The following is a 25,022-nucleotide window of genomic DNA, read 5'->3' on the forward strand; positions in this document are numbered from 1 at the left end:
ATCTCGTGATGGTCTTGTTGGATCTTGTGGGATCTCGTGATGGTCTTGTGAAGGTCTTGTGGGATCTTGTGATGGTCTTGTGATGGTCTTGTGGGATCTTGTGATGGTCTTTTGAAGGTCTTGTGGGATCTCGTGATGGTCTTATGAAGGTCTTGTGGGATCTTGTGATGGTCTTGTGAAGGTCTTGTGGGATCTTGTGATGGTCTTGTGAAGGTCTTGTGGGATCTTGTGATGGTCTTGTGGGATCTTGTGATGGTCTTATGATGGTCTTGTGGGATCTCGTGATGGTCTTGTGAAGGTCTTGTGGGATCTCGTGATGGTCTTGTGAAGGTCTTGTGGGATCTTGTGATGGTCTTGTGAAGGTCTTGTCGGATCTTGTGATGGTCTTGTGAAGGTCTTGTGGGATCTTGTGATGGTCTTATGAAAGTCTTGTTGGATCTTGTGATGGTCTTGTGAAGGTCTTGTGGGATCTCGTGATGGTCTTATGAAGGTCTTGTGGGATCTCGTGATGGTCTTATGAAGGTCTTGTGGGATCTCGTGATGGTCTTGTGAAGGTCTTGTGGCATCTCGTGATGGTCTTGTGAAGGTCTTGTGGGATCTTGTGATGGTCTTATGAAGGTCTTGTGGGATCTTGTGATGGTCTTATGAAGGTCTTGTGGGATCTTGTGTTGGTTTTGTGATGGTCTTGGTGGTCTCTTGGTGATCATGGAGTCTAACCTTCAACACTGCTGGATGAAGTTTTAATAAAAAGAGATGTGTGAACTGGAGTCAAGAAACTGGAAACTTGAACCACTTTTTGCCCTGAGGTATTCTCGGGGGATGTGTTGAGATGTTTGGGAATGAAATGAGTCATGGGCAAGAAAATATGGTTGTTGCTTTTGTTCTTGGCTGGACAGCATTCTTTCAGGATATTCAGTTTCTGTCTGTTTTTGTTATCTTACAGAGAATCTGAAAGAATTCTGGAACTCAGATAAAGACTGGTACAATAACCTAGATGCTACAAAATGGATGCAGAACATAAGGTACAGTAATTGGGCCATGCTTACAAGGAATCCCCTGAAGATTTATGAGGAACAAGGTTTCTGACTCATAGTAAAAGGTTTATCCATTCCTTCAGATTCTTAAAGTAAAGGTATTTTTACATTTTACACTGAGCTTTCTGTTCACAAATTCTTCATAAAATAATCATAAACGTTCACACAGCAACATGCTTCACGTAACTGACTGTTCACTTACTGAAAAAATCAGTTGCAATCAACTCCAGGACTTCTCCCCATTCCTCTGAACTAGAAATCCAAACAATGACGGCAGGTGTATCTCATACACTAGAGGGAGGATATCATTACTTAGTCTGACCTGTAATTACCTCCCCGCTGACTCATCTTCCTATTGTTTCTATCATTTGACCAGCATGTGTATGTCAGTGGCTGTGACTGCGGCAACTACCATCTGTCAGAATGAACAGACAGTGGTGCTACGAGGTAAGCAAGAACTTAACTTGCCCAGCCCACACAAATGCAACCCAAAGTAACATTTATTTTCTCTCAGAATAGTTGTCAGAAGTTGGGGGTAGGGGGGTTGGTATCAAATCAAAGCTTAGAAGACTTCATTTAAATCCAGTGATGCATTGTCTAGATAATCTTGATTGCATAAGACAAGAGCTTTAGTGTGATTTTCCATAACAATAGAAATGCTTTGTTTATGTCATTTAAAACCCTTTAAACATCAGTTCATTGATGCCCTCTCTAGCAGCTGGGAAATCTCAATTTAAAAGTTCAAATCCTACTTATGTGCCTAATTATGTGCCCCGGTGAATATCCCAGCGTGCACAACCCACTAAATGTCACAGTGCTTCTCAAGTCTCAGTCAACTTGTCTTCCCCCAGCTTTCAGTACTTAATCTCTTTTAAGGGGGAAATGCCCTTTAAAGGCAGTGATCTGATGTATGACTCAGCATATTTAATAATGAAAGACATATTTTATCAAATAGCATGACATCTCAGACAGTTTGCCTGTGAAGCTGTGGATGGTATGAATCTTATGAGTTGTCCCACCTAGGGGAAAATCTTCTTCTGCTGTAGCTGTGTCCTGGTATATTCAGGATTCATTAGACTTTCTCTGGGTCTGAGTTCTAACATCTGGATTTGCAAACATTCTGACATGTGAAAGTACACTTGACTTCATGCGTAATTTGTCTCTCAAGCCAATAGTTGTGAAGCTGCTGGCCTATCAATGAGTCTGACAGCTGTATACAAACTGTGCTTTATCGCTGTGTGTGTGTGTATTTATGGAAAGTGACCCTATAAGCATATTATTGTGAATTACAATGAAGCAGGGCCTCATTGCTGACACTTTATGGAAGAAGCGTTAAATCTTGGACTTTTGTAATCCTTGGCAAGCCAAGTGCTATTTAAAGGGCCCAGCCAAAGCTTACATTTAAAATAGATCCTATGAGAATCCCTGTTGTCGCTTGTGCGACTACAGCTGTGAATAGTCCCTGCCGACAGACAACATCCGGAGATCGTCTGAAAGCAAACAGAGACAAGTAGGTCGTACCAAACCGTCTTATCCATCGGTCAGAAGTTGACATAAGGATTGCTGGGGGCTTAGGTGAAGGGCTATGACTCATGGATCTGATGAGACTGACATCCTGCTAGAAGCTCAAGATGAATGGACTTGATGTGGAAGGACAAACTGAATTGAAACTTTTGTGCATGTAAAAATTCCTAGATTAATTTTAGTATGTTTGTAACTGAGTAGATACACAAAATTACAATTCATGTACGTGTACCGCTTGGTGTAGTGAGATCTTTTTTTTCAGCTGTTAGATTCTGTTGAACCAAGCAGACGTCACATGTTCAGGTGATTTTATTTGACCAGCTCTACTCTACTTTTGCGGAATCGGATTAACGAGAAGCAACTGTTGTAATTGTCTCACTCATCAAGGGCACAAAAGTCACACCATTAGGTCACAGTTGTTCAGATCTAACATGACAGCGCTGTGCTGCTGTATACTCTATTTATAAATTAGTATTTTTATCCACGCTCAACTTTGTGTCTGCTCACCCAGTGCTTCTTGTCATGCCCAGGATTACTTCTATTTTAGGATTTATGTTTAAATCTCACAATATCCCTTCTGCATGTGGCGATTCCGGTTGACATTTCAGAACCCAACGGTCGTGACACCTCCTGCATTGTATCATCGCTGGTGCAGATTATCCTGGATCCATACTGCCGTACTCAGCTTGGATTCCAGAGCCTGATTCAGAGAGAATGGGTCATTGCTGGTCATCCGTTCCTAGAACGCTGTGGTCATCTCACTCCCAATGACGGCGAAGAGGTCAGAACATTCAGCCAGATCATGACATGAACTCAAAACACTGAACAAGAAAATACTAAATGAAGATTGTCATGAAAGTATTCTCTAGCACCCTAAGAAATCTCACTGTCTGCCATACCCTCATCCTATATCCATGTAAGTCATTTGTAAAAGTTCAAGACCACCTGTCATTTTGTTGGTATTTCTGTCGTTGGGCCTGCGTTACATTGTCTCATTGAATGATTGCAAAAACATGTTTTTTTTTATAGTGGCCCATAACATTGGAATAGTGCTATGAGCCCATTTGAATGAATTCTTTGCGAAGGCAGGTCTGGTATGACATTTTGTCTGTAATGCAGCATGAATAAAAAATCCAGTCTAAACCATCAAAAAAAAACTGGAGGACACACTAAGTGTTGGACTGTTAACATTTCAAATCATGGAAATGTAGTCAAATAGCTGTGTAACCATGATTAATTGGTCTATGTTTGGTTTTTCTTTAGGTAAATACATTTTGTATGGGTGACCCTAAACTTTTGTGACTGACTGTACATATATGTTCACTGTATATAAAAAAGTATTTTGTATTTTTAAGGACTTTTGAATTCAGCAATTAGAACCAAAGGTTTAGTGGTGATATCAACAAATCCCAACACTGTGACATTTCACTGTTAGATGCCAAGCTAACAGTACAAACTTGTGCATATTTGCTACAGCTATTGAAGAGTGAAACCAGTTACCAGCTAAACTGCTGTGCAATGTATTATGCTTATGGCTGACCTTCGGCTAAGCTCTTTCTTACCATGAAAGTATCTAAGCAATTTTTTTTTATTAAAGCAGCTTTGTGGAGTGTGACTTTCATTTAAACACAAAATGTATAACAGTATCTAAGAGGAACTCGGATAACTGAGTGGTGCTTATTGATGGTTGTTATTCTCTGTGTTTGTTTTTTTTTATATTTTGCAGGCTCCTACTTTCCTTCTCTTTTTGGATTGCGTCAATCAAATGATGCAACAGTTTCCTTCTGCCTTTGAATTCACCGATACCTACCTCATCACCATCTGGGACAGTACCTTTGCTGGCATCTTTGGGACCTTCCTCTTCAATGGCGAGAGGCAGCGAGTGCGGACATGTATGCAGGATGCAGAGAATCCAATAAGGTTAGCCACGGTCTGGGCATGGTCTCTACAATACAGTCGAGAGGACCAAGCCCTCTTCAACAATCCTATGTACATTGCTAAGCAGATCCTGGCTGAGAAAGTACCAAGGTTCAGGCCGTCCTCACAGAAAGAAGTAGATCACATGGAAGGATGTAATCCAGCGCTGTATCGCTTCAGAGCCCGGACGGCCAAACGGACTATACTGGATGCCAAATATGGTAGCAAATCCCAGGATGACTCTGCACTGTCCACGCCGGTTCACTTACGAGATAAAAACCTTAACATCAACGGAGCCAATTCCACTGGAAATAGCCGTTCATCGGAGCTAGATCCTAACATGATCATTCCACAGACTGGGCCACCGTTTATCAAGTTCTGGACTCAATGTTACCTGCGTTGGTTGCCTAGTGCCCACATCGTTGGTGGGGGTTATCCCCAAGTCTACAAGCAACATTGCCAAGTAGTGGATGAGATACTGCAACTCAAGGAGAAGCTTGATCAGCTGCGAGCCCGGAAGATGAATGACGTAGTGCGCCGGCCCAAGCGAGAAAGTCGGTTGTACTTCACCTATGAGGATAACACCAGAAACCAAGGCCTCCTGACGTCAGCGTTCCCTTTCTCAATTAGTGACCTGAGCTTGATTGGTGGGGATCGGAGATCGTTTCTTGGCACACCCCTAGCGAGGTTCCTGCGAGGTCAAAGCCTTATGCAGAGTGATATGTCAATGCTAACAGCAACTGATGCCGAAGCTAATGATGAAGTGGAATTGTAAGGACATCACTAAATATCCTGATGTCAATCAAGATGATACAAATAATGATTGTTTCTGAGTGTAGTGGTAACAATAATTTCAGGAGGTAATAGATGGAATGGAACATTCATCTGCCACGGAATGAAATTATTCTTTTCACTGATAGGATGAAATATGTTCATTATTTTTTTTATGCAACATCTGAATAATCCTGAATAAATTCCCTGAATAACCTGTGAGTTCGGAACTTTCTTGCAACTGTTGCTGGATACCTGCAGAATGGAACGCTCCATTTCATTCTTGCGGTACAGCCATAGTGTGATGAATGATTCATGACTCAAGTGACTATCCACCTATCAGATGATCAGTATTTATTCAAGTTGTTTTACATTGTATATTAATGAATGAGGGAGTTGAACCTTGTTGCAATGGGGTAGACCAATGCCCTCATCTTATTCCTGTGATTTCAACAGAAGCTGTGTCATAGCTTACTCAAAGCTGGCATTATGATGCAGCATAAATGAAAAAAAAAATCATGAGAAACTGTTAGACATTGCGAGAAAACTGCTTCTTCAACCCAAAAAAGTGAAGGTATTGTATTCATGGGTTTTTTCTTTCAGTAAAGGTTTTTGTTGTTTTTTGGTTAAAGTAGAAGCTTTGTTGCAGAGCCACACAGTTTGCATTGAATAGCTTATGAATCATGGTAGCATTTACAGAAACAGAGACAAAAATCATGGACAGGAAAGAGTAGTGAGTTGCCAATTTTAAATGTTGCCAATTTACATGTGAGAGGAGTTGATTTCAAGGATTCTTCACAGGTTTCTTGAAAGATTGATCTAAGGAGTTTTATTTTCTGATTTCTTTTAAGGAAAGGGAGGGTCAGGATCCACACCTACATGTTATTTATGATAAAGTGATTTGCTGTGTATCATTTGGCAATCAGTATCATTTATTCTGGTGCCTTCTAAATGCCATCTGGCAACATGGAAATGAAACATTTGTCTCAACGTTGTACAAAGACATATTATCTCATATCTTTTGTAAACGGAAGCTTGTCAGAAATTGAATATTTTGTAAATCTAGGGAGTTGAAAAGTACAGTGTCAATAATATATATTTCGGTGTAACTACAGATGTGGGCTGCAACTTTTTAACTCACGTGATTTTTTTTCTGTCTTATCTTTGATATTGGAGTGTTTTTATTTCCTTTTGGAAGAACTGGTCAGTTCAGAAGTTGGCATTCTTCACTGTGGCTTACATTCCCATGCAGTGTTCAGGATGTCGGAAGAGAAATCTTCATTTGGATCAGTCAGTATTCCGTATGGAATGCCACAAGTGTTCCTCATCATACACTCCCTCAGAGTTGGTGATTGCAAATACAGATCATTGTTTTGTTAAACATTTGACTTAGTATTTAAATGCTATTTATTCAATGGCGATAGATTCATAGCTTTGTACATATTAAAACCACTCAGTTATGTTGTTTTAGTTGTTAGATTTATTAAGGAAAAGCTTTTGCTGTTAGCCATGTGTTATAGTCCAATTTCTTCACAAGAAAAATTCTTAGAGATTTGGTTTAATTTGCTTGATAATATTTCTGCAGGCATTGATGACTTAAGTAAATTGCGATTTCTGTGTTGAAAATGTGCAATGCAATGAATGCGCTCTGTAAGCTTTTAATTAAAGTTTTGTTCTATATAGCATACAAGGCTGTACTAATGGGAATATATACAGTGTTTATAAATGTATACATCAGGTAAGGGCAAAACCTGTAACATCTTCCCCTATACAAAGTACATCTTGAAAAACAGTTGCAAACAGTTTGTCGTGTATATATGTTTGTTTATTTGTCACTCTGTCCAAGTCTACTAAAACCCAATACAAGGTTCAACAGATTTTAAAGGATTCAGAACTGGACAAGCCAACCTATGTGTACTTTGAACTTGACATGGGTTGTTGATGGTACATACACGTATTATGGAATAGTGTAATGTTGCTTGAAATCATAGTATTGGAAATAGGCAGATTAGCTGGATTGCAGGAAACTTATCCTTGGAATAGAGGGATTTCACTTCACTTTTCAGTGGTTCCTTGCCGTTTTAAAGGAAAAGTTACAAAATACCAACTGCATGGGGTCTATTTTAGCCAATGGAATAGCTATAATATCTCCTTCATAAACAATGTCTTTAACGACCAGGGAGAGATAGGCTTTTAAGCCCAAGGCTTGATTAATTAACAGCGCCCTCAATGTAAACTCCTGTCTTCTGGCAATGGGGGGATTCAGCTTTGTTGTGTGTGCAGCTGTTTGTAGGCCTGCAATGCCCAGACTAAATGGACAAACATCTAAGTGTGGTTCATTAGCAAACTGGTCAATACTCCTGAGCAAATTATGTGTAGGAAAAAAAATTCGCTGAGCTGAAAACTTCAAAGTCTTGGGTTACAAATAAAGCAAAGGTGGGACTGGAGACAAAGCCGGCATTTGGAAAACCCCAGTGACTAAACTGGGGTTGTTATGAATTAAAGTTCCTAAGCATTTCAAGCATAGATTTCTTGTGTAAAATTTAGAAAGCAGTTGAGTTTGTCAGCATTTAAGGATTTATTTCTGGTTAAATAGGAGGCTAAAGAAACTTAAAGAGTGGAAATCATTTCTGGATTCATTATTGTACATGTACATGGAATTAATCATCCTTTGGACAGGAGTATTTGTTGTAATTTGGGATTTGATCTGTTGGTTTGAAGTGCTGAAATCACAACAAAACAAAATGAAAAAACATGAGCATTTCTAGAAGAAATCTATTTTTGCAAATTGTCACATGTATGGAACCAGAAGAGGGCAGGTAGATTGGTCTGTTAGTAGAGTGTACCTGCTTTGATCTGGTCCAAGGCTTTATGGTTGACTTATGTGGGGTGTATATCTGTGTGTATATATGAAATTAATTAAATGTATTCAAGTGAAAAGGAATATGGCATTACTGAGAGAGTCTAAAATATTAGATTTGTCAAATGTTACTAATGATTTTCTTGTTACTGGGAGAAGAAACAGAAACAGTAATCCAATAGTGATTATATATTTCAGCTGTTGTCGATGTCAAACAAGGTAAACATCCCAAACTCAAAAGCAAGTTGTTGAATTTTACTTCTTTTTTTCATACCGGAATGATCATTTGATCAGGCATTAATTGTTTAAGAACTTTATTAAATTGGCACAACTCAAAACTTTGTGTAAGAATGATTTTGTTGTGTTTATGTTGATGATAATAAATTCCTCCCAGTTAATTTTGAATATCACTTTACTGTTTTGTTTTGGTCCAATTTGTTCATGTTTGAGCTTTTTTTCAAATCCTGAACATTCAAACTGCAGATTTATACTTTAAAGAAAAAGATTAGTACTTTCACGTTGCAGGTAGTAAAAAGTAAAACCTATCTGGGAAATGTTCCCTCTAAGAATTCGATAAATTCAAATTTCATTTGTTCATTAAAAAATTGATATAATCCAATTAACCTTAAAGCTAAATGAACCTCAATATCAGTAATATTTCCTCAGTATCATTAATCTGCAAGTTTGTGCGTTAAATGTATTTCCCTCAATAAGAAGAAGTCCAAAGAACACAATAATGGTCTTGACTAGCTCATGCATCTAGTTCATTTAACTAGCTCTAAGAACTAAACCAGGTTTGTATAACCATACCAGCTTGTTTAAAGCCTTTGTATGCCTGCCTTGCTGAATCTCTGCTTGTGAATACAGCAAAGAATCTGTAAAGACATGCATGTACAAAAAATGTACTACACTTGTTTCTGCACCGACAGTGTGCACCCTTGAAAAATAGAGATACAAAGGCCTTAAACAAGCTGGTATAGTTATACAACTTGGTTTAGTTAAAGGGGTTGTTGGTTAAAAAGCTGAGTGGTCCATTTTTTGAGGGGGGGACTTCTGGTGTTTCCTTGTAGATGGAAGTTATGTCTATTGAAGCAGCTCATGTCCTATCCATTATGAAGGTAGCAATTTGTTCTGATTTTTCCTAAATATAAGGGGTTGATGCAACATTTTACATTTACAATGACTTTCAAATTGTTGAACTAGCTCTTTTGTTTGCTCAATTTGACTCATTTGTCCAAAACTTTTTCAACTGAAGTAACTCTATGCAGCTTATTCATCGTATGTTATTCCATGTTGCCTATGAAGGAAACAAAGAATAGGAAAGAACTATTTTGACTGTTCCTTTCAGTAAAAGTCGACTATGAAACAGTTTAACATAAACTTAACTATTAAGATATATAAGGGTGCAGGACACCAGACTTAAAATACAAGTGGGCAAGTAGTCATGACTTGTTCTTAACCTTTTATTTCCACTTGAACTGTGTATACATAACAATTTACAATCAGAAGGAGATCAGACATGAAAGCTGCAAAGCAATTCTGATGCTCATTTTTTTGAAAAATATTTGAGGTCAGTTGGCTACAATAAACCACCTGCAAACATCTAAGGAAATGCTAAAATAACATCAGTTCAACAATTTCGGGGTTGAAAAATTCAAAGTACACAGTTTTTGGTCCCCTCCAGCTGTTAATCCTTACACACTTTCCGTGAATCAATATGCCTTGAGCTGGATCAACAGAGGGCACAATTTTCTTCCTAATGGAGGCTCCTTTGGTGGGAACTTCACTGTTTGACGAGCCACTAAGAAATGTATGTGTTGTGATCGCATCGCTACCAACAAAATGAACACTTCCGATCAACACGGCTCCTTTAAACTGATGAGGGAGTGCTTCTGCTCAAGGCGGACATGTACAAGCACATGGAACTGTGAACACTGATGCTATGACAGGCTGCTTCCTTGATGATAGTGAGACAGACAGCTGGACAAAACTCATCTTAGTTTTAAAAAGTTGAGACGTATATTGCTGAGAAAGGAATTGATAAAGTGTATATGTGACTACAACTGTGTGATTGGCTCCCCCAGCATTGGAAATTTACAGGTGTACATGGGTATGAAGACTTGTTTGTGTAAAGTGAGGACCTTAGCATACAATACCATGACTTTGCTGCTTACATGTATGCACTGACTGACAAGGACACAGGTGGCAGGGGCAACATTTGGAGAAAAAGAAAAAAAAAGTCTGTCCCAATGGGTGGGGAGATATCAGGCAATGAAAACAAGTGAAACGGGTAAAATAGGTTTCAGGAGCTTTGGTCCACATATTTACATCAGCAAAGACCTAGACAAAACTCTTAACACATTAGATTTAGATGCAGCCTAACATTTAACTGGTTCCCACTCACTGTTTATATTTTACATTGACAGGGTGGGCGAGGTTTGCTTTACAACTAGAACAAAGTCGGATCAGTAACCCATTGTCTGATTTTGTCAGACGCCCAGGATATATTTTTGGCATAGGATACCAAGAAAATCGACCAACAGCTGGCAAATAATCACTGATCACCATTTCATGACTCCTTATCTTGGCAGTTTACAAGAACAAAGTCATTGTTCTCCTGTTTTCTGCTCCTACACAAAGAGTCCTTAAAACAGCACATAATAATTAAGGCCGTGTAGCAGCAAGCAAGATAAATTTTTATATATCAGCATCTTATGGCATGTACAAAGAATGTTTACTAAAAACTTGATTAAAGATCTTCTTCAAAGGCTGTTAAAGTTTTCCTGAATGCAAGAAGACTTGGAATTGAAACAGCAATCTGAGACGGCACACGTCATAGGCTTACAAAGTCCATCTCAACCATTTACCACATAGTATTCAAGAATTCGTTCCTCATAAGATGTGGGCTGAATTCGTTCTTCATAAGATGTGGGCTGAATTCGTTCTTCATAAGATGTGGGCTGAATTCGTTCTTCATAAGATGTGGGCTGAATTCGTTCTTCATAAGATGTGGGCTGAATTCGTTCTTCATAAGATGTGGGCTGAATTCGTTCTTCATAAGATGTGGGCTGTGACATTTTTGTCTCAAATTCCATGTACACAGAAAAAGACTGCATACACATTGGTTCCAATAACGTCTACAAACACTGAAATCAAGCTACTGCAAGATGAACACCCATGAAAGATGGTGAGAAAACACTTCCCAGCTTCACCGATATTAGACTCGAACACTAGACCATCTGTTGAGTGGTATTAATGTCTATACCAGGGTTCACACGGTCAAGTGTTTCATTCCAAACCATGTTGTTCAATCTATGAATGTGTTTCGAGACGCATAAATTGGACTGATAGATCCCTACATGTAGGCAGCCCATCCAAAGTACATTTGAGCCAGATTAGCTTCAGATGTTGCTTCCTGTAGCAGGTAATGCACATGACCTTCAATAGAGAGAGGTAGACCTCTTGTCTTGTTCTTGTTCTTCAAGATTCCCTGTAAGCGTTGCTCGATGTCTTTGACATGAGTCAGGGCCTTAGGAGTAAAAAAAAAATTCAGGAATTAGGAATTATTAGTGAAAATGGATGCTTCTTCTAAAACGGGTCATGTGGGACAAAAGAGGCCAAACAGAAATTTCTCCTGGAAAATTGAACGAAACAACCACTCATTATCTGAGCTTCTAAAATTTGGGAAGACAATGACTTATCACACAACACAACTTGATGTGAACAAATCTATTGAACAAAGCTTTTACAGGTTCTGCAATGTATTGTGAAATTCTCCTACCTTTTCATTATTAATCTCTCCTGATTCGCTGAGATGTGACGTCCGTGTTCCCTTAGCTGGCTTGCTCCATTCTACCAATGGGTCGTAAATGAAGGTCTTCAAAACGCTGACAATTGAACAAATTATAATACAAATTTAACCTTGTCTGTTGTTCTTCCCATTGAAAAATGGAAGGATCTTCACCCTTCTGCATCTATTAACTACAAATCATAGAAGTCCTAGATTTCAGCGGCAATGGAAAAATTATCTATTAAACTGGCGGCAATGTGATGACACTTCTTTTTGATTAGAATAACTTTTGCTGACACAGCACTTTCACAGCAAAGCTGGTGACCACAAATGATCTTCTCAGACAACTAGGAATGTAGCTTGAAGTCTTGATTAGATTTCAAATCTTTTCTCACAAAAGTGGAAAACAGAGGAGCTTGAGAGGACATGCCTCATGAGTGGTTCTCCCTGATCCCTCATGAGAGGACATGCCTCATGAGTGGTTCTCTCTGATCCCTCAAGAGAGGACATACCTCATGAATGGTTCTCTCTAATCCCTCATGAGAGGACATGCCTCATGAGTGGTTCTCTCTGATCCCTCATGAGAGGACATGCCTCATGAGTGGTTCTCTCTGATCCCTCATGAGAGGACATACCTCATGAGTGGTTCTCTCTGATCCCTCATGAGAGGACATACCTCATGAATGGTTCTCTCTGATCCCTCATGAGAGGACATACCTCATGAATGGTTCTCTCTGATCCCTCATGAGAGGACATACCTCATGAGTGGTTCTCTCTGATCCCTCATGAGAGGACATACCTCATGAATGGTTCTCTCTGATCCCTCATGAGAGGACATACCTCATGAGTGGTTCTCTCTGATCCCTCATGAGAGGACATACCTCATGAATGGTTCTCTCTGATCCCTCATGAGAGGACATACCTCATGAGTGGTTCTCTCTGATCCCTCATGAGAGGACATACCTCATGAGTGGTTCTCTCTGATCCCTCATGAGAGGACATACCTCATGAATGGTTCTCTCTAATCCCTCATGAGAGGACATACCTCATGAGTGGTTCTCTCTGATCCCTCATGAGAGGACATACCTCATGAGTGGTTCTCTCTGATCCCTCATGAGAGGACATACCTCATGAGTGGTTCTCTCTGATCCCTCATGACCTTCATGGTGACCTCACAAGCTCGTCGGAAGATACCTTCCTTGCCCATTGGTCCCATAGCAGTCTCCATGTTGTGAGTTAAACGGAAAGGGACTCTCTCTGGGTACTCAAACGTCTCACCCTGAGTACAGGAACAATGGGTTAGCATGTACATCAGCATAAGATCAATTAAATTATTCCAAAGATCCTCTGAGCTTCTGCTTTTGCTATCTCCATCTCTTAGTTTACAAATGAACCAAACTCAACAACCAACTCCAAAATCACTCTAGAAGAAGTAATAATCACAGCTTGTCTTGTTACCTGACTTCTGACTACAATACCCTTAGATTGGTTTGGAGAATAGTCTGATGGCAAATTAAACATTCTAGGACATTAGCTGGATACTTTGAGCCCCCGTTTGAAAGTCATCATTTTATTAAACTGTTACTGACTGACACATGGTCCTACCTTGTTGAAGAGACAGTTAAAGTCCACATGCACACAGTCTCCCGTAGTGGAGTCATAAAGAATGTTCTCACCATGTCTGTCACCCAGACCCAGTATATAGCCAACCATAGACATAACAGCTGAGGTCCGAGCATATGCCAGTCTACTCAGGTACCTGAAAAATTCAAAGACATTGGTATAATTGCATTTCTGACATATTTGATTTTCCAGTAACTCCAAAGGATGTTAAGAATAATCCGTTCCAATGCATAAAACCTTTCAAGCTAGTCCTTTTATGAAAACGTTCAACTTTCATAAATTTTATTATGCTTGTCTTACCTATATTCTACAAATCAAATTCTACCAAACTTATTCATAAAAGAACTAGTAAACTTCCCAGGAATCTAGTCAATCTACATTCAATTCACGAGAAAGAATTCCCCAAACATGGTTTGTCTCAGACAAATGTACAAGCCCTTTCCAATTACCACATCTGAGCAATAAATACCAAGTCCGTCTAAATTCATGCTTCAAATTTTGACATGGAGCTTGACGTCTCCAGCTTATTAAAGTATGTCAAATGTGTCCTTAGGTTTGAGAACAGTTGTAGATCTTTCTGGACAAAATAAGGGCCCTAGCCCATGCACACGATGACAGTTGGAGGAATGAGACATTTCAGAGTATCTCACCATGAGGTAGGGTCAGGGAAAGTCTTGAGAAACCACTCCCCAAAGACTGGCGGAAACTTGGGCAGTAACTTGGTCCTGAAAATATCCAACACCTGCCTGTGAAGAAACGTCAAACCTGGCAATAATGATGTTAAGTACATACATCCTCCACTTCGGTGACAAAATTACTATTCCCTATTCTTTTGAGAGATTTCTTTTTATTCTACATTGTTTTTTCATAGTTTGTGTCTGACTTGGTGACTTCTTTCTGGTATGATTCTGACAGGATTACTCCCCAATCTAACATTTTATCATCATTATCTTTCCACATATTTCTTTAGACTTACAATCAATACAAGCAAGTGCTATGAAGGAATGTGCGATTTACACTTTTCCACATTAAAATACAGTCACATCTTCAACAGATTTCTGCATTAAGAGTTCTTGTACTTATGACAAACTAAGTTTAAGAATAGTCATAATATACTAACTGTTTGATGATCTTATTCTTGAAGGGTTCCAAGTCTACCATAGAAAGACCACCAATAGCTACTTACTCCAATGGAGCACCACGTGGTGGAGCCAGACTCTTCAGTTCTCAACCAAGTCTAGTTCCAAGTCTACCATAGAAAGACCACCAATAGCTACTTACTCCAATGGAGCACCACGTGGTGGAGCCAGACTCTTCAGTTCTCAACCAAGTCTAGTTCCAAGTCTACCATAGAAAGACCACCAATAGCTACTTACTCCAATGGAGCACCACATGGTGGAGCCAGACTCTTCAGTTCTCAACCAAGTCTAGTTCCAAGTCTACCATAGAAAGACCACCAATAGCTACTTACTCCAATGGAGCACCACGTGGTGGAGCCAGACTCTTCAGTTCTCGACCAAGTCTAGTTCCAAGTCTACCATAGAAAGACCACCAATAGCTACTTACTCCAATGGAGCACCACGTAGTGGAGCCAGACTCTTTAGTTCTCAACCAAGTCTAGTTCCAAGTCTACCATAGAAAGACCACCAATAGCTACTTACTCCAATGGAGCACCACGTGGTGGAGCCAGACTCTTCAGTTCTCAACCAAGTCTAGTTCCAAGTCTACCATAGAAAGACCACCAATAGCTACTTACTCCAATGGAGCACCACGTGGTGGAGCCAGACTCTTCAGTTCTCAACCAAGTCTAGTTCCAAGTCTACCATAGAAAGACCACCAATAGCTACTTACTCCAATGGAGCACCACGTGGTGGAGCCAGACTCTTCAGTTCTCAACCAAGTCTAGTTCCAAGTCTACCACAGAAAGACCACCAATAGCTACTTACTCCAATGGAGCACCACGTGGTGGAGCCAGACTCTTCAGTTCTCGACCAAGTCTAGTTCCAAGTCTACCACAGAAAGACCACCAATAGCTACTTACTCCAATGGAGCACCACGTGGTGGAGCCAGACTCTTTAGTTCTCAACCAAGTCTAGTTCCAAGTCTACCATAGAAAGACCACCAATAGCTACTTACTCCAATGGAGCACCACGTGGTGGAGCCAGACTCTTCAGTTCTCAACCAAGTCTAGTTCCAAGTCTACCATAGAAAGACCACCAATAGCTACTTACTCCAATGGAGCACCACGTGGTGGAGCCAGACTCTTCAGTTCTCAACCAAGTCTAGTTCCAAGTCTACCATAGAAAGACCACCAATAGCTACTTACTCCAATGGAGCACCACGTGGTGGAGCCAGACTCTTCAGTTCTCAACCAAGTCTAGTTCCAAGTCTACCATAAAAAGACCACCAATAGCTACTTACTCCAATGGAGCACCACGTGGTGGAGCCAGACTCTTTAGTTCTCGACCTGATACGTACATTCCTTTCTCCCTGTTGAAAAACCAGTTTGGGCTTTTTTTACAATGAATATTAATAAAGTGGCTTTTTGCAAACTTAGATTACTGTGAATTTTGCTTTTTATCATGATCCTGGGTGATGGCCAACCACTCAAGGACAAAACTGATTCTCCCCTACTCAGATGTTTTAATCAATAAATAACATTAATCATCATAGCTGGCAATATTCAGACCAGATTCAAACTGACCAGCTCAACCCAATGATGAGCTAGGTGATGGAATAAGGTCTGACACCTGCACACAATGATGAGCTAGGTGATGGAATAGGGTCTGACACCTGCACACAATGATGAGCTAGGTGATGGAATAGGGTCTGACACCTGCACACAATGATGAGCTAGGTGATGGAATAAGGTCTGACACCTGCACACAATGATGAGTTAGGTGATGGAATAAGGTCTGACACCTGCACACAATGATGAGCTAGGTGATGGAATAAGGTCTGACACCTGCACACAGTGATGAGCTAGGTGATAGAATAGGGTCTGACATCTGCACAGTGATGAGCTGGGTGATGGAATAGGGTCTGACACCTGCACACAGTGATGGGCTAGGTGATGGGATAGGGTCTGACACATGCACACAATGATGAGCTAGGTGATGGAATAAGGTCTGACACCTGCACACAATGATGAGCTAGATGATGGAATAAGGTCTGACACCGGCACACAATGATGGGCTAGGTGATAGAATAGGGTCTGACATCTGCACAGTGATGAGCTGGGTGATGGAATAGGGTCTGACACCTGCACACAGTGATGGGCTAGGTGATGGGATAGGGTCTGACACATGCACACAATGATGAGCTAGGTGATGGAATAAGGTCTGACACCTGCACACAATGATGAGCTAGATGATGGAATAAGGTCTGACACCGGCACACAATGATGGGCTAGGTGATGGGATAGGGTCTGACACCTGCACACATTGATGAGCTAGATGATGGAATAAGGTCTGACACCTGCACACAATGATGAGCTAGGTGATGGAATAAGGTCTGACACCTGCACACAATGATGAGCTAGGTGATGGAATAAGGTCTGACACCTGCACACAATGATGAGCTAGGTGATGGAATAAGGTCTGACACCTGCACACAGTGATGAGCTAGGTGATGGAATAGGGTCTGACACCTGCACACAATGATGAGCTAGGTGATGGAATAGGGTCTGACACCTGCACACAATGATGAGCTAGGTGATGGAATAAGGTCTGACACCTGCACACAATGATGAGTTAGGTGATGGGATAGGGTTTGACACCTCTACAAGTAAACAAAAGGTTAAGGGTTTGAATCTTTCCCATACAGGTCTTATGCATTAACAGTACTATAACAATGCAAAGGGCAAAAACATAACCCTATGGCAAAAGCTAAATCAGAACATCTAAGACAAAATGACAATATCAATCAAACAAACAGATCGGCTTTTCTTGATGTTCATTATCCATCGTGAAAGAACTCAGAAATTCAAGATGTAACATTTTTAGGTGGAAACTTCTGAGGATTTGAACTTGCCTGTATATTTTATGGAGGATGTATCTCAACCCAGCTGTGTTAGGGACCCATTCAATGAGTCCACATTCCTCATTCAATGGAATGACAGCCTAGGAATAGACAGATATAAAGATATTAACCCTAACTTAGCATCACTGATCCACTGTGCTGATCGAGTAATAAAGATATCTGCCACAGTTGGCAGAAGGTTGTGGGTTTAGGTCTCAATCAAGCAAACTTGTAGAGTCTCTTTTTGCTATCTCAACAAAGGCAAACAGAGCTTTATAACTCTACATCAGTGATGCTTTACTTAGATTCCAATTTAAACCATCCACTGGATACCAATCCAACCAAACATTTCTTGGTCATAAAAAGGATGGCTCTTACATATGTCCTGATGTGAAGCTGAGCACGACGCGACTCAGCATCCTTCCTCAAACATTTATTGACAACTCCGTTGAATTCCATCAAACGATTGTCCTGCCTCAGATCATCCTAAGACAGAGACAAGCAATCTGAGGATTAATGTCATAATAAATATTGAAAGTTGAATTGTTTGGAATTCTCAAGAAAAAAAGCATCTCAAGAAACACAAGTCTCCTGGAAGTCTGAAGTACTACCAGAGAAGACCAAATGCATGCTTTCATCTGATGAAGTAATTGACAGGTTTTAATAAGATTTGAGTCAAATAAGCAATTCAAAGCAAACAAAAAATCTTGCCTCTGACTGTCACAGCTAAGACTTGCCAACATGCATGAGAGTGAAGATTATATTTTTTCCCGATTACTTTAAGCACGTATAATTCAGCATAAAACCCTCACTAAAACTCCTGGTTAACTTGGTTTCCTCACTAAAATTTCTGGTTAACTTGGTTTCCTCGCTAACACTCTTGCTCAACTTGGTTTCCTCACTAACACTCCTGGTCAACTTGGTTTTCTCACTAACACTCCTGGTCAACTTGGTTTCCTCACTAACACTCTTGCTCAACTTGGTTTTCTCACTAACACTCCTGCTCAACTTGGTTTCCTCACTAACACTCTTGCTCAACTTGGTTTCCTCACTAACACTCCTGCTCAACTTGGTTTTCTCACTAACACTCTTGCTCAACTTGGTTTCCTCACTAACACTCCTGCTCAACTTGGTTTCCTCACTAACACTCCTGCTCAACTTGGTTTTCTCACTAACACTCCTGCTCAACTTGGTTTTCTCACTAAAATTTCTGGTTAACTTGGTTTCCTCGCTAACACTCTTGCTCAACTTGGTTTCCTCACTAACACTCCTGGTCAACTTGGTTTTCTCACTAACACTCCTGCTCAACTTGGTTTTCTCACTAACACTCCTGCTCAACTTGGTTTCCTCACTAACACTCTTGCTCAACTTGGTTTCCTCACTAACACTCCTGCTCAACTTGGTTTCCTCACTAACACTCTTGCTCAACTTGGTTTCCTCACTAACACTCTTGCTCAACTTGGTTTCCTCACTAACACTCCTGCTCAACTTGGTTTCCTCACTAACACTCCTGCTCAACTTGGTTTTCTCACTAACACTCCTGGTCAACTTGGTTTTCTTACTAACACTCCTGGTCAACTTGGTTTTCTTACTAACACTCTTGCTCAACTTGGTTTTCTCACTAACACTCTTGCTCAACTTGGTTTCCTCACTAACCTCTTGCTCAACTTGGTTTCCTCACTAGCACTCCTCCTCAACTTGGTTTCCTCACTAACACTCTTGCTCAACTTGGTTTCCTCACTAACACTCCTGCTCAACTTGGTTTTCTCACTAACACTCCTCCTCAACTTGGTTTCCTCACTAGCACTCTTGCTCAACTTGGTTTCCTCACTAACACTCTTGCTCAACTTGGTTTCCTCGCTAGCACTCTTGCTCAACTTGGTTTCCTCACTAACACTCTTGCTCAACTTGGTTTTCTCACTAACACTCCTGCTCAACTTGGTTTTCTCACTAACACTCTTGCTCAACTTGGTTTCCTCACTAGCACTCTTGCTCAACTTGGTTTCCTCACTAACACTCCTGCTCAACTTGGTTTCCTCACTAACACTCCTCCTCAACTTGGTTTCCTCACTAACACTCTTGCTCAACTTGGTTTCCTCACTAACACTCTTGCTCAACTTGGTTTTCTCACTAACACTCCTCCTCAACTTGGTTTCCTCACTAACACTCTTGCTCAACTTGGTTTTCTCACTAACACTCTTGCTCAACTTGGTTTCCTCACTAACACTCTTGCTCAACTTGGTTTCCTCACTAACACTCTTGCTCAACTTGGTTTTCTCACTAACACTCTTGCTCAACTTGGTTTCCTCACTAACACTCCTGGTCAACTTGGTTTCCTCACTAGCACTCTTGCTCAACTTGGTTTCCTCACTAACACTCCTGGTCAACTTGGTTTCCTCACTAGCACTCTTGCTCAACTTGGTTTCCTCACTAGCACTCCTGCTCAACTTGGTTTCCTCACTAACACTCTTGCTCAACTTGGTTTCCTCACTAGCACTCCTGCTCAACTTGGTTTTCTCACTAACACTCCTCCTCAACTTGGTTTCCTCACTAGCACTCTTGCTCAACTTGGTTTCCTCACTAACACTCTTGCTCAACTTGGTTTTCTCACTAACACTCTTGCTCAACTTGGTTTCCTCACTAACACTCCTGCTCAACTTGGTTTTCTCACTAACACTCCTGGTCAACTTGGTTTCCTCACTAACACTCTTGCTCAACTTGGTTTTCTCACTAACACTCTTGCTCAACTTGGTTTTCTCACTAACACTCCTGGTCAACTTGGTTTCCTCACTAACACTCCTGCTCAACTTGGTTTTCTCACTAACACTCCTGGTCAACTTGGTTTCCTCACTAACACTCCTGGTCAACTTGGTTTCCTCACTAACACTCCTGCTCAACTTGGTTTTCTCACTAACACTCTTGCTCAACTTGGTTTCCTCACTAGCACTCCTGCTCAACTTGGTTTCCTCACTAGCACTCCTGCTCAACTTGGTTTTCTCACTAACACTCTTGCTCAACTTGGTTTCCTCACTAGCACTCTTGCTCAACTTGGTTTCCTCACTAACACTCTTGCTCAACTTGGTTTCCTCACTAACACTCCTGGTCAACTTGGTTTCCTCACTAGCACTCTTGCTCAACTTGGTTTCCTCACTAGCACTCTTGCTCAACTTGGTTTCCTCACTAACACTCCTACTCAACTTGGTTTCCTCTACATTACCTTTGGTTTGCACATCATGACATATAGCTTGCCATCTGATCCCTGGATGCCAATCTTCTTAGGTCTTTGTAGAGACGGGAGTACCTCCACCTGTTACAATCATACACACATTGCATTGGATGTTCCTGGTGTGAGGTCTTGAGCTAGGCTCTCACACCTTACACTAAGTCAATCTCAAGTTTTTTTCCCTCATGATTTTACCTTAAACTATAAACTAGAACACAAAGAGATCCACAGATGCCACATGTGGATTTACACTTATTTTTACAGACTTCATCTAAAGTTTTAGCTCTGCTGAACACAAGCTTCAAATGGATCTTGTGGGACTTCATTAATCAACTAACTCTGAAGACAATCCAGACTGTTGTCACTGTTTGATCTCTACGGTGGTTGGCAGGTTAGGAGACTCTTCCGCTCTTTGGTCTGGGGGATGCTTGATCTGCTGGGTCATAGGCTTCTCAACTTCTACTGGGTTTCTGCTCAAAGTACTTTGGGGTGTGTGAAAACAAATTCTCAGCTTTGTTAAAAGCAATGTGCTGACAACAAATGCTTACCACATCATCAAAGCTGTTGATGAATATCTGGGCCATAGGGAAGGGATCATGATCTCGATGAGCTCCTTGACTACTAGGAAGGGTGACAGTCACTGCTGATTGCAGGGGTACAATGATGTTACTGAAATTGCTAAGACAGAACAAAGGAAGACCATTGCAGGGAAAAAAGGAAAATTTTGACAACCATTTCTCCACCTGCTCCAAATCTGTTAAAATTCCAAGACGACTGTTTGCCTGATAATCAGGGGTAACAGGAATGTTTGATATCCTACCTGTCGTCTACAAGCCTCTTGAGTGATCTGAAGTCATTATTGATGCTAAGCGTGTTACATGTCAGCTCAACTTGTTTGTTGCACAACTCAAGCAGTCGATCGGTCAGTCTTGTGGCATCCTATCAGTAGTAAAGATAACAATATCAAAATACTATCCTGTTGAAGGTTGGACAACTTGGTATTTGTAAAGGAAGTATGCTTTTTCAAATCCTTGATAGGAATCCATTTTCAGTGACTAATGATAGCACATCCCTGGATGGACATGACAGAGATGAAAGAGCCTTCGTCAGGAAGGTTCCTACCGAGGACACTGGAATCATGTAAAATGACAGCATCCTAGGCAAGACATCAATCAGGATGCAAGCTTGGGTCAGGTCATGAGACAGGTCACATGATTTTAGAAACTGAACTTGTTTAGTGAAGGAAAATGTTCTAACCTGGATGAACTTGTTGAGGTTCTTCTGCAGATACTTAGCCCTGTTGAAGATATCACTGCAACGTTTGGTTCTCACAGGGTAGGAAGACTGAAGGAACAAAAACAGAAATAATGGTTCACAGCGGCCATGTTGAAGGCAAAGCATCTCTAGTCTTACAGTTACAATTTCAGTCAATTACCAACCGTTAGGAAACAAGAAAACTCCACTGACATAAACAAGCTCAATGCTCTGCTAGAGTAGGCTGTTAGAGGGTCAAAGGATTAAGCAAGAACTAAATGTCAGGACCAAGGCAAGGGTATTAAGATCAATAAAATTCTTCTCAATTCAGAGTGTTCAGGTCGACATTTTGATCATTACTTTTGGGGCAAAGTTCTTTACTGTACAACATAGAGGCTTTGCGTGGTAGTCATCTTTTGTTCCACAGGAAAACCGTTTTGTTCCACAGGGAAACCCTTTTGTTCCACAGGGAAACCCCTTTTGTTCCACAGGGAAACCCTTTTTTCCACAGGGAAACCCTTTTGTTCCACAGGGAAACCCTTTTGTTCCACAGGGAAACCCTTTTTTCCACAGGGAAACCCTTTTGTTCCACAGGGAAACCCTTTTGTTCAACAGGGAAACCCTTTTGTTCCACAGGGAAACCCCTTTTGTGCATATCCTGTAGAACAAAAGAACTGCCCTGTAAGATGGCTACCAAGCAAAGCCTCTGTGCTACATGTATCACTTAATGGGCAAGGTAAAGCTGACATCACAATGACCAACTGTAAGAATGAAGACGTGACATTATATCTCTGTGAACAGAAATATAACCAAGTTACCTTAGAGACGGCCATGGACATCCAAACAGCTTGTTGAGGAAAGGCCACGAGAACACGAGCAATGATCTCCTAAAAGATGGACAAAAATCCTCCTTTAATATTGACAATTTTGGTTTGACCTTCACCGTCCACAATACCTTCAATTCTGATAGGGTTTAAGGAAGTTAGGGTTCGTCAAGAATAAGAAAAAAACTGAATTGCCGGATAATAAAGTTCAAGAAATCTATTGAACTTCAAATTCAAATTTATCAAGCCGCGGTTGGCCACGTGACTAATGCCCTCCATAAGTACTTTACACCCTAGCCCTGGGATCAAGAACACAAAATGAACACTTTACATCCAATACTATGACTTTGGGAGTACACTCCATGCAGCAATAAGCTCATCACTGACACCTAGCCTCACCTGTAGCTGAATAAAGACTTCCCCATGAGCATGACAGATGCGAGAGATGAGCTGAGAGAAAGCGGTCAGAAACTGGTAAGGGGCTAGCTTCACAGTCAGGTCAGCCAGAATCTAAGGGTCAAAGGTTAAAATGTAAAGGCAAAAGTCTCTAAAAGATTAACAATCAATGATATGGTAGCTTATTCTGAAAATGGTTAGACTAGGCTGGGGTGCATCCGAATCTGTTGTCTAGAGCTAGGTCTAGGTCTTCGCTCCATTAGAAATGTGCGGAGATGCGTAGACAACAGACCTAGCCGTAGCTCTGGAAGCCCGTTTTGGACATGGCCTCAGTTAGCTTTCTAAGATCAGCTTGATGAAATTGGTCTGGTTACCTATATCCCTACTTCCGAATTGCAATGAGCAACAGAAAGCCAGGATCCAAAAGTTTTAGGATAAGTTTCATCACTGTGACTGGAATTCTTCAATCTTTTATGTAAGTGTAAACGTAACCAGAAGTTATTAATTAATGTCCAGTTTGGCCTCGATCTCGCTATCAGATGTATTTGATGGACCTCTAACGTGGAACATTTTTACTGTATTTCTACATGGGTTAAAGCTATTGAACACATTCCTCAAGGAAAAACATTAATTTGTTTGTGCAACTTTAAAAGCCATCTGAGCGTCTTATCTCTTTAAATTTGCTCTTACAATTTTCAGATCACAATGGGTCGTGTTCTCATAACATGGCCACAGCCCAGGAGATGATTAACAAAATTGAATCTGGGTTTAGAACAGCTTCACAGATGGCAGACTCGTAAAAATTAGGCCAACCTTGTTGAGTCTCGTCAAGATGTTCTTGCTGGTGAGCGTCTTCTCTGTTTTCTTGCCTTTCTCAAGCTCAGCGACATGCGATCCGTAGTCCAACCAGAGCGTGAGTAACCGAGGCATGGATTGATAGATATACTGATTACCATAGAGCAGAGAATGACCAAAATGACGAACCACAAACAAGATGAATTCACTGGGAAAGCAAAACAAAACCGTATGATGGCGGTAAATATATGAATCATACGTATGTACATTTCAAAGTCACTGCTTCGTAGTGTAATTAAGTGACAAAGAAAATGGTGTCTTAAATTGTGGTTAAATATGAGATAAATATTTGCTTGGCCAAAACCGGCTCAGCAGAATGAATGCTGATAATGTCTGAACCACAGGCGAGGGCACTAGTCGCGTCCATTCTCTTGAGCCGGTCTTAAACGAACGTTTAAGACTGGCCAAGCACATATTTATTCCCATTCACAAATACCTTTTTTTTAGTCACGGAGTCAAAAGAAGTCAACATATGATGGATTTCCAAAGATTTTGTTCTAGAATTTTACATGTACTTTCATTTTCACAAACACCCCGTCCATTTTATGGTATATTCCTTGTGCAAAGTTGTCCAGAAGAATCTCCATATATGGACTTGGCACGCATGTGTCAAGTTCTGTATGCTGTGGCGCACACAGACTCTGAACCAATAAGGATGGATTAAACTGTCTGGCATCTAGGGAGACTGTCCAAGAACATTGGTTTATAACAAACAGTACCACATTACTGAACATATTGAATTTCAACCTTTCATTCTTAGCCTGTCCTATCAAGACTGTTTTAACAAGTTGATTATTAGTCACTTATGGTGACTGGTCAAACAGCAATGTCTATCTTCATATTCTAGTTTTCTTTCACTTTTCAATCACTATTGGTCCTTCTTTCACTTACTCAACCCTTGAAGTCTCTCTTACCAGTGGAAACTAGGGCC

At 40.7% G+C, this 25,022-nt stretch overlaps 2 protein-coding genes across 9 annotated transcripts in view; one reads left to right on the forward strand and one right to left on the reverse strand.

Annotated features, from left to right (window-relative positions):
• The window catches only part of LOC110984716 (myotubularin-related protein 10-B-like), a 39,060-nt gene extending 30,544 nt beyond the window's left edge, over window positions 1-8,516 (forward strand). For all 8 annotated transcript variants that reach the window (XM_087136455.1, XM_022245156.2, XM_087136456.1 and 5 more), the window contains 4 exons: window positions 944-1,022; window positions 1,411-1,481; window positions 3,167-3,339; window positions 4,285-8,516. In XM_087136455.1, coding sequence (XP_086992581.1) covers window positions 944-1,022; window positions 1,411-1,481; window positions 3,167-3,339; window positions 4,285-5,250 — 1,289 coding nt within the window. In that variant the 3' untranslated portion in view covers window positions 5,251-8,516. The remainder of the gene's footprint in view (window positions 1-943; window positions 1,023-1,410; window positions 1,482-3,166; window positions 3,340-4,284) is intronic.
• A 1,039-nt stretch (window positions 8,517-9,555) lies between these two features.
• Window positions 9,556-25,022, reverse strand: part of LOC110984731 (serine/threonine-protein kinase ATR-like) — a 53,529-nt gene continuing 38,062 nt past the window's right edge. The window contains exons 48-62 of the mRNA XM_087136462.1: window positions 24,050-24,239; window positions 23,240-23,350; window positions 22,835-22,903; window positions 22,020-22,106; window positions 21,583-21,701; window positions 21,311-21,440; window positions 20,757-20,846; window positions 17,918-18,025; window positions 17,552-17,640; window positions 15,941-16,009; window positions 14,170-14,265; window positions 13,502-13,655; window positions 13,024-13,175; window positions 11,888-11,993; window positions 9,556-11,635 (exon numbers count right to left, since the gene is read on the reverse strand). Coding sequence (XP_086992588.1) covers window positions 11,462-11,635; window positions 11,888-11,993; window positions 13,024-13,175; window positions 13,502-13,655; window positions 14,170-14,265; window positions 15,941-16,009; window positions 17,552-17,640; window positions 17,918-18,025; window positions 20,757-20,846; window positions 21,311-21,440; window positions 21,583-21,701; window positions 22,020-22,106; window positions 22,835-22,903; window positions 23,240-23,350; window positions 24,050-24,239 — 1,744 coding nt within the window. The 3' untranslated portion in view covers window positions 9,556-11,461. The remainder of the gene's footprint in view (window positions 11,636-11,887; window positions 11,994-13,023; window positions 13,176-13,501; window positions 13,656-14,169; window positions 14,266-15,940; window positions 16,010-17,551; window positions 17,641-17,917; window positions 18,026-20,756; window positions 20,847-21,310; window positions 21,441-21,582; window positions 21,702-22,019; window positions 22,107-22,834; window positions 22,904-23,239; window positions 23,351-24,049; window positions 24,240-25,022) is intronic.

Source organism: Acanthaster planci, linkage group LG05 (assembly GCF_054643075.1).
Source record: "Acanthaster planci isolate LZ-2023a linkage group LG05, COTS_SCS, whole genome shotgun sequence".
Lineage (NCBI taxonomy): Eukaryota > Metazoa > Echinodermata > Asteroidea > Valvatida > Acanthasteridae > Acanthaster > Acanthaster planci.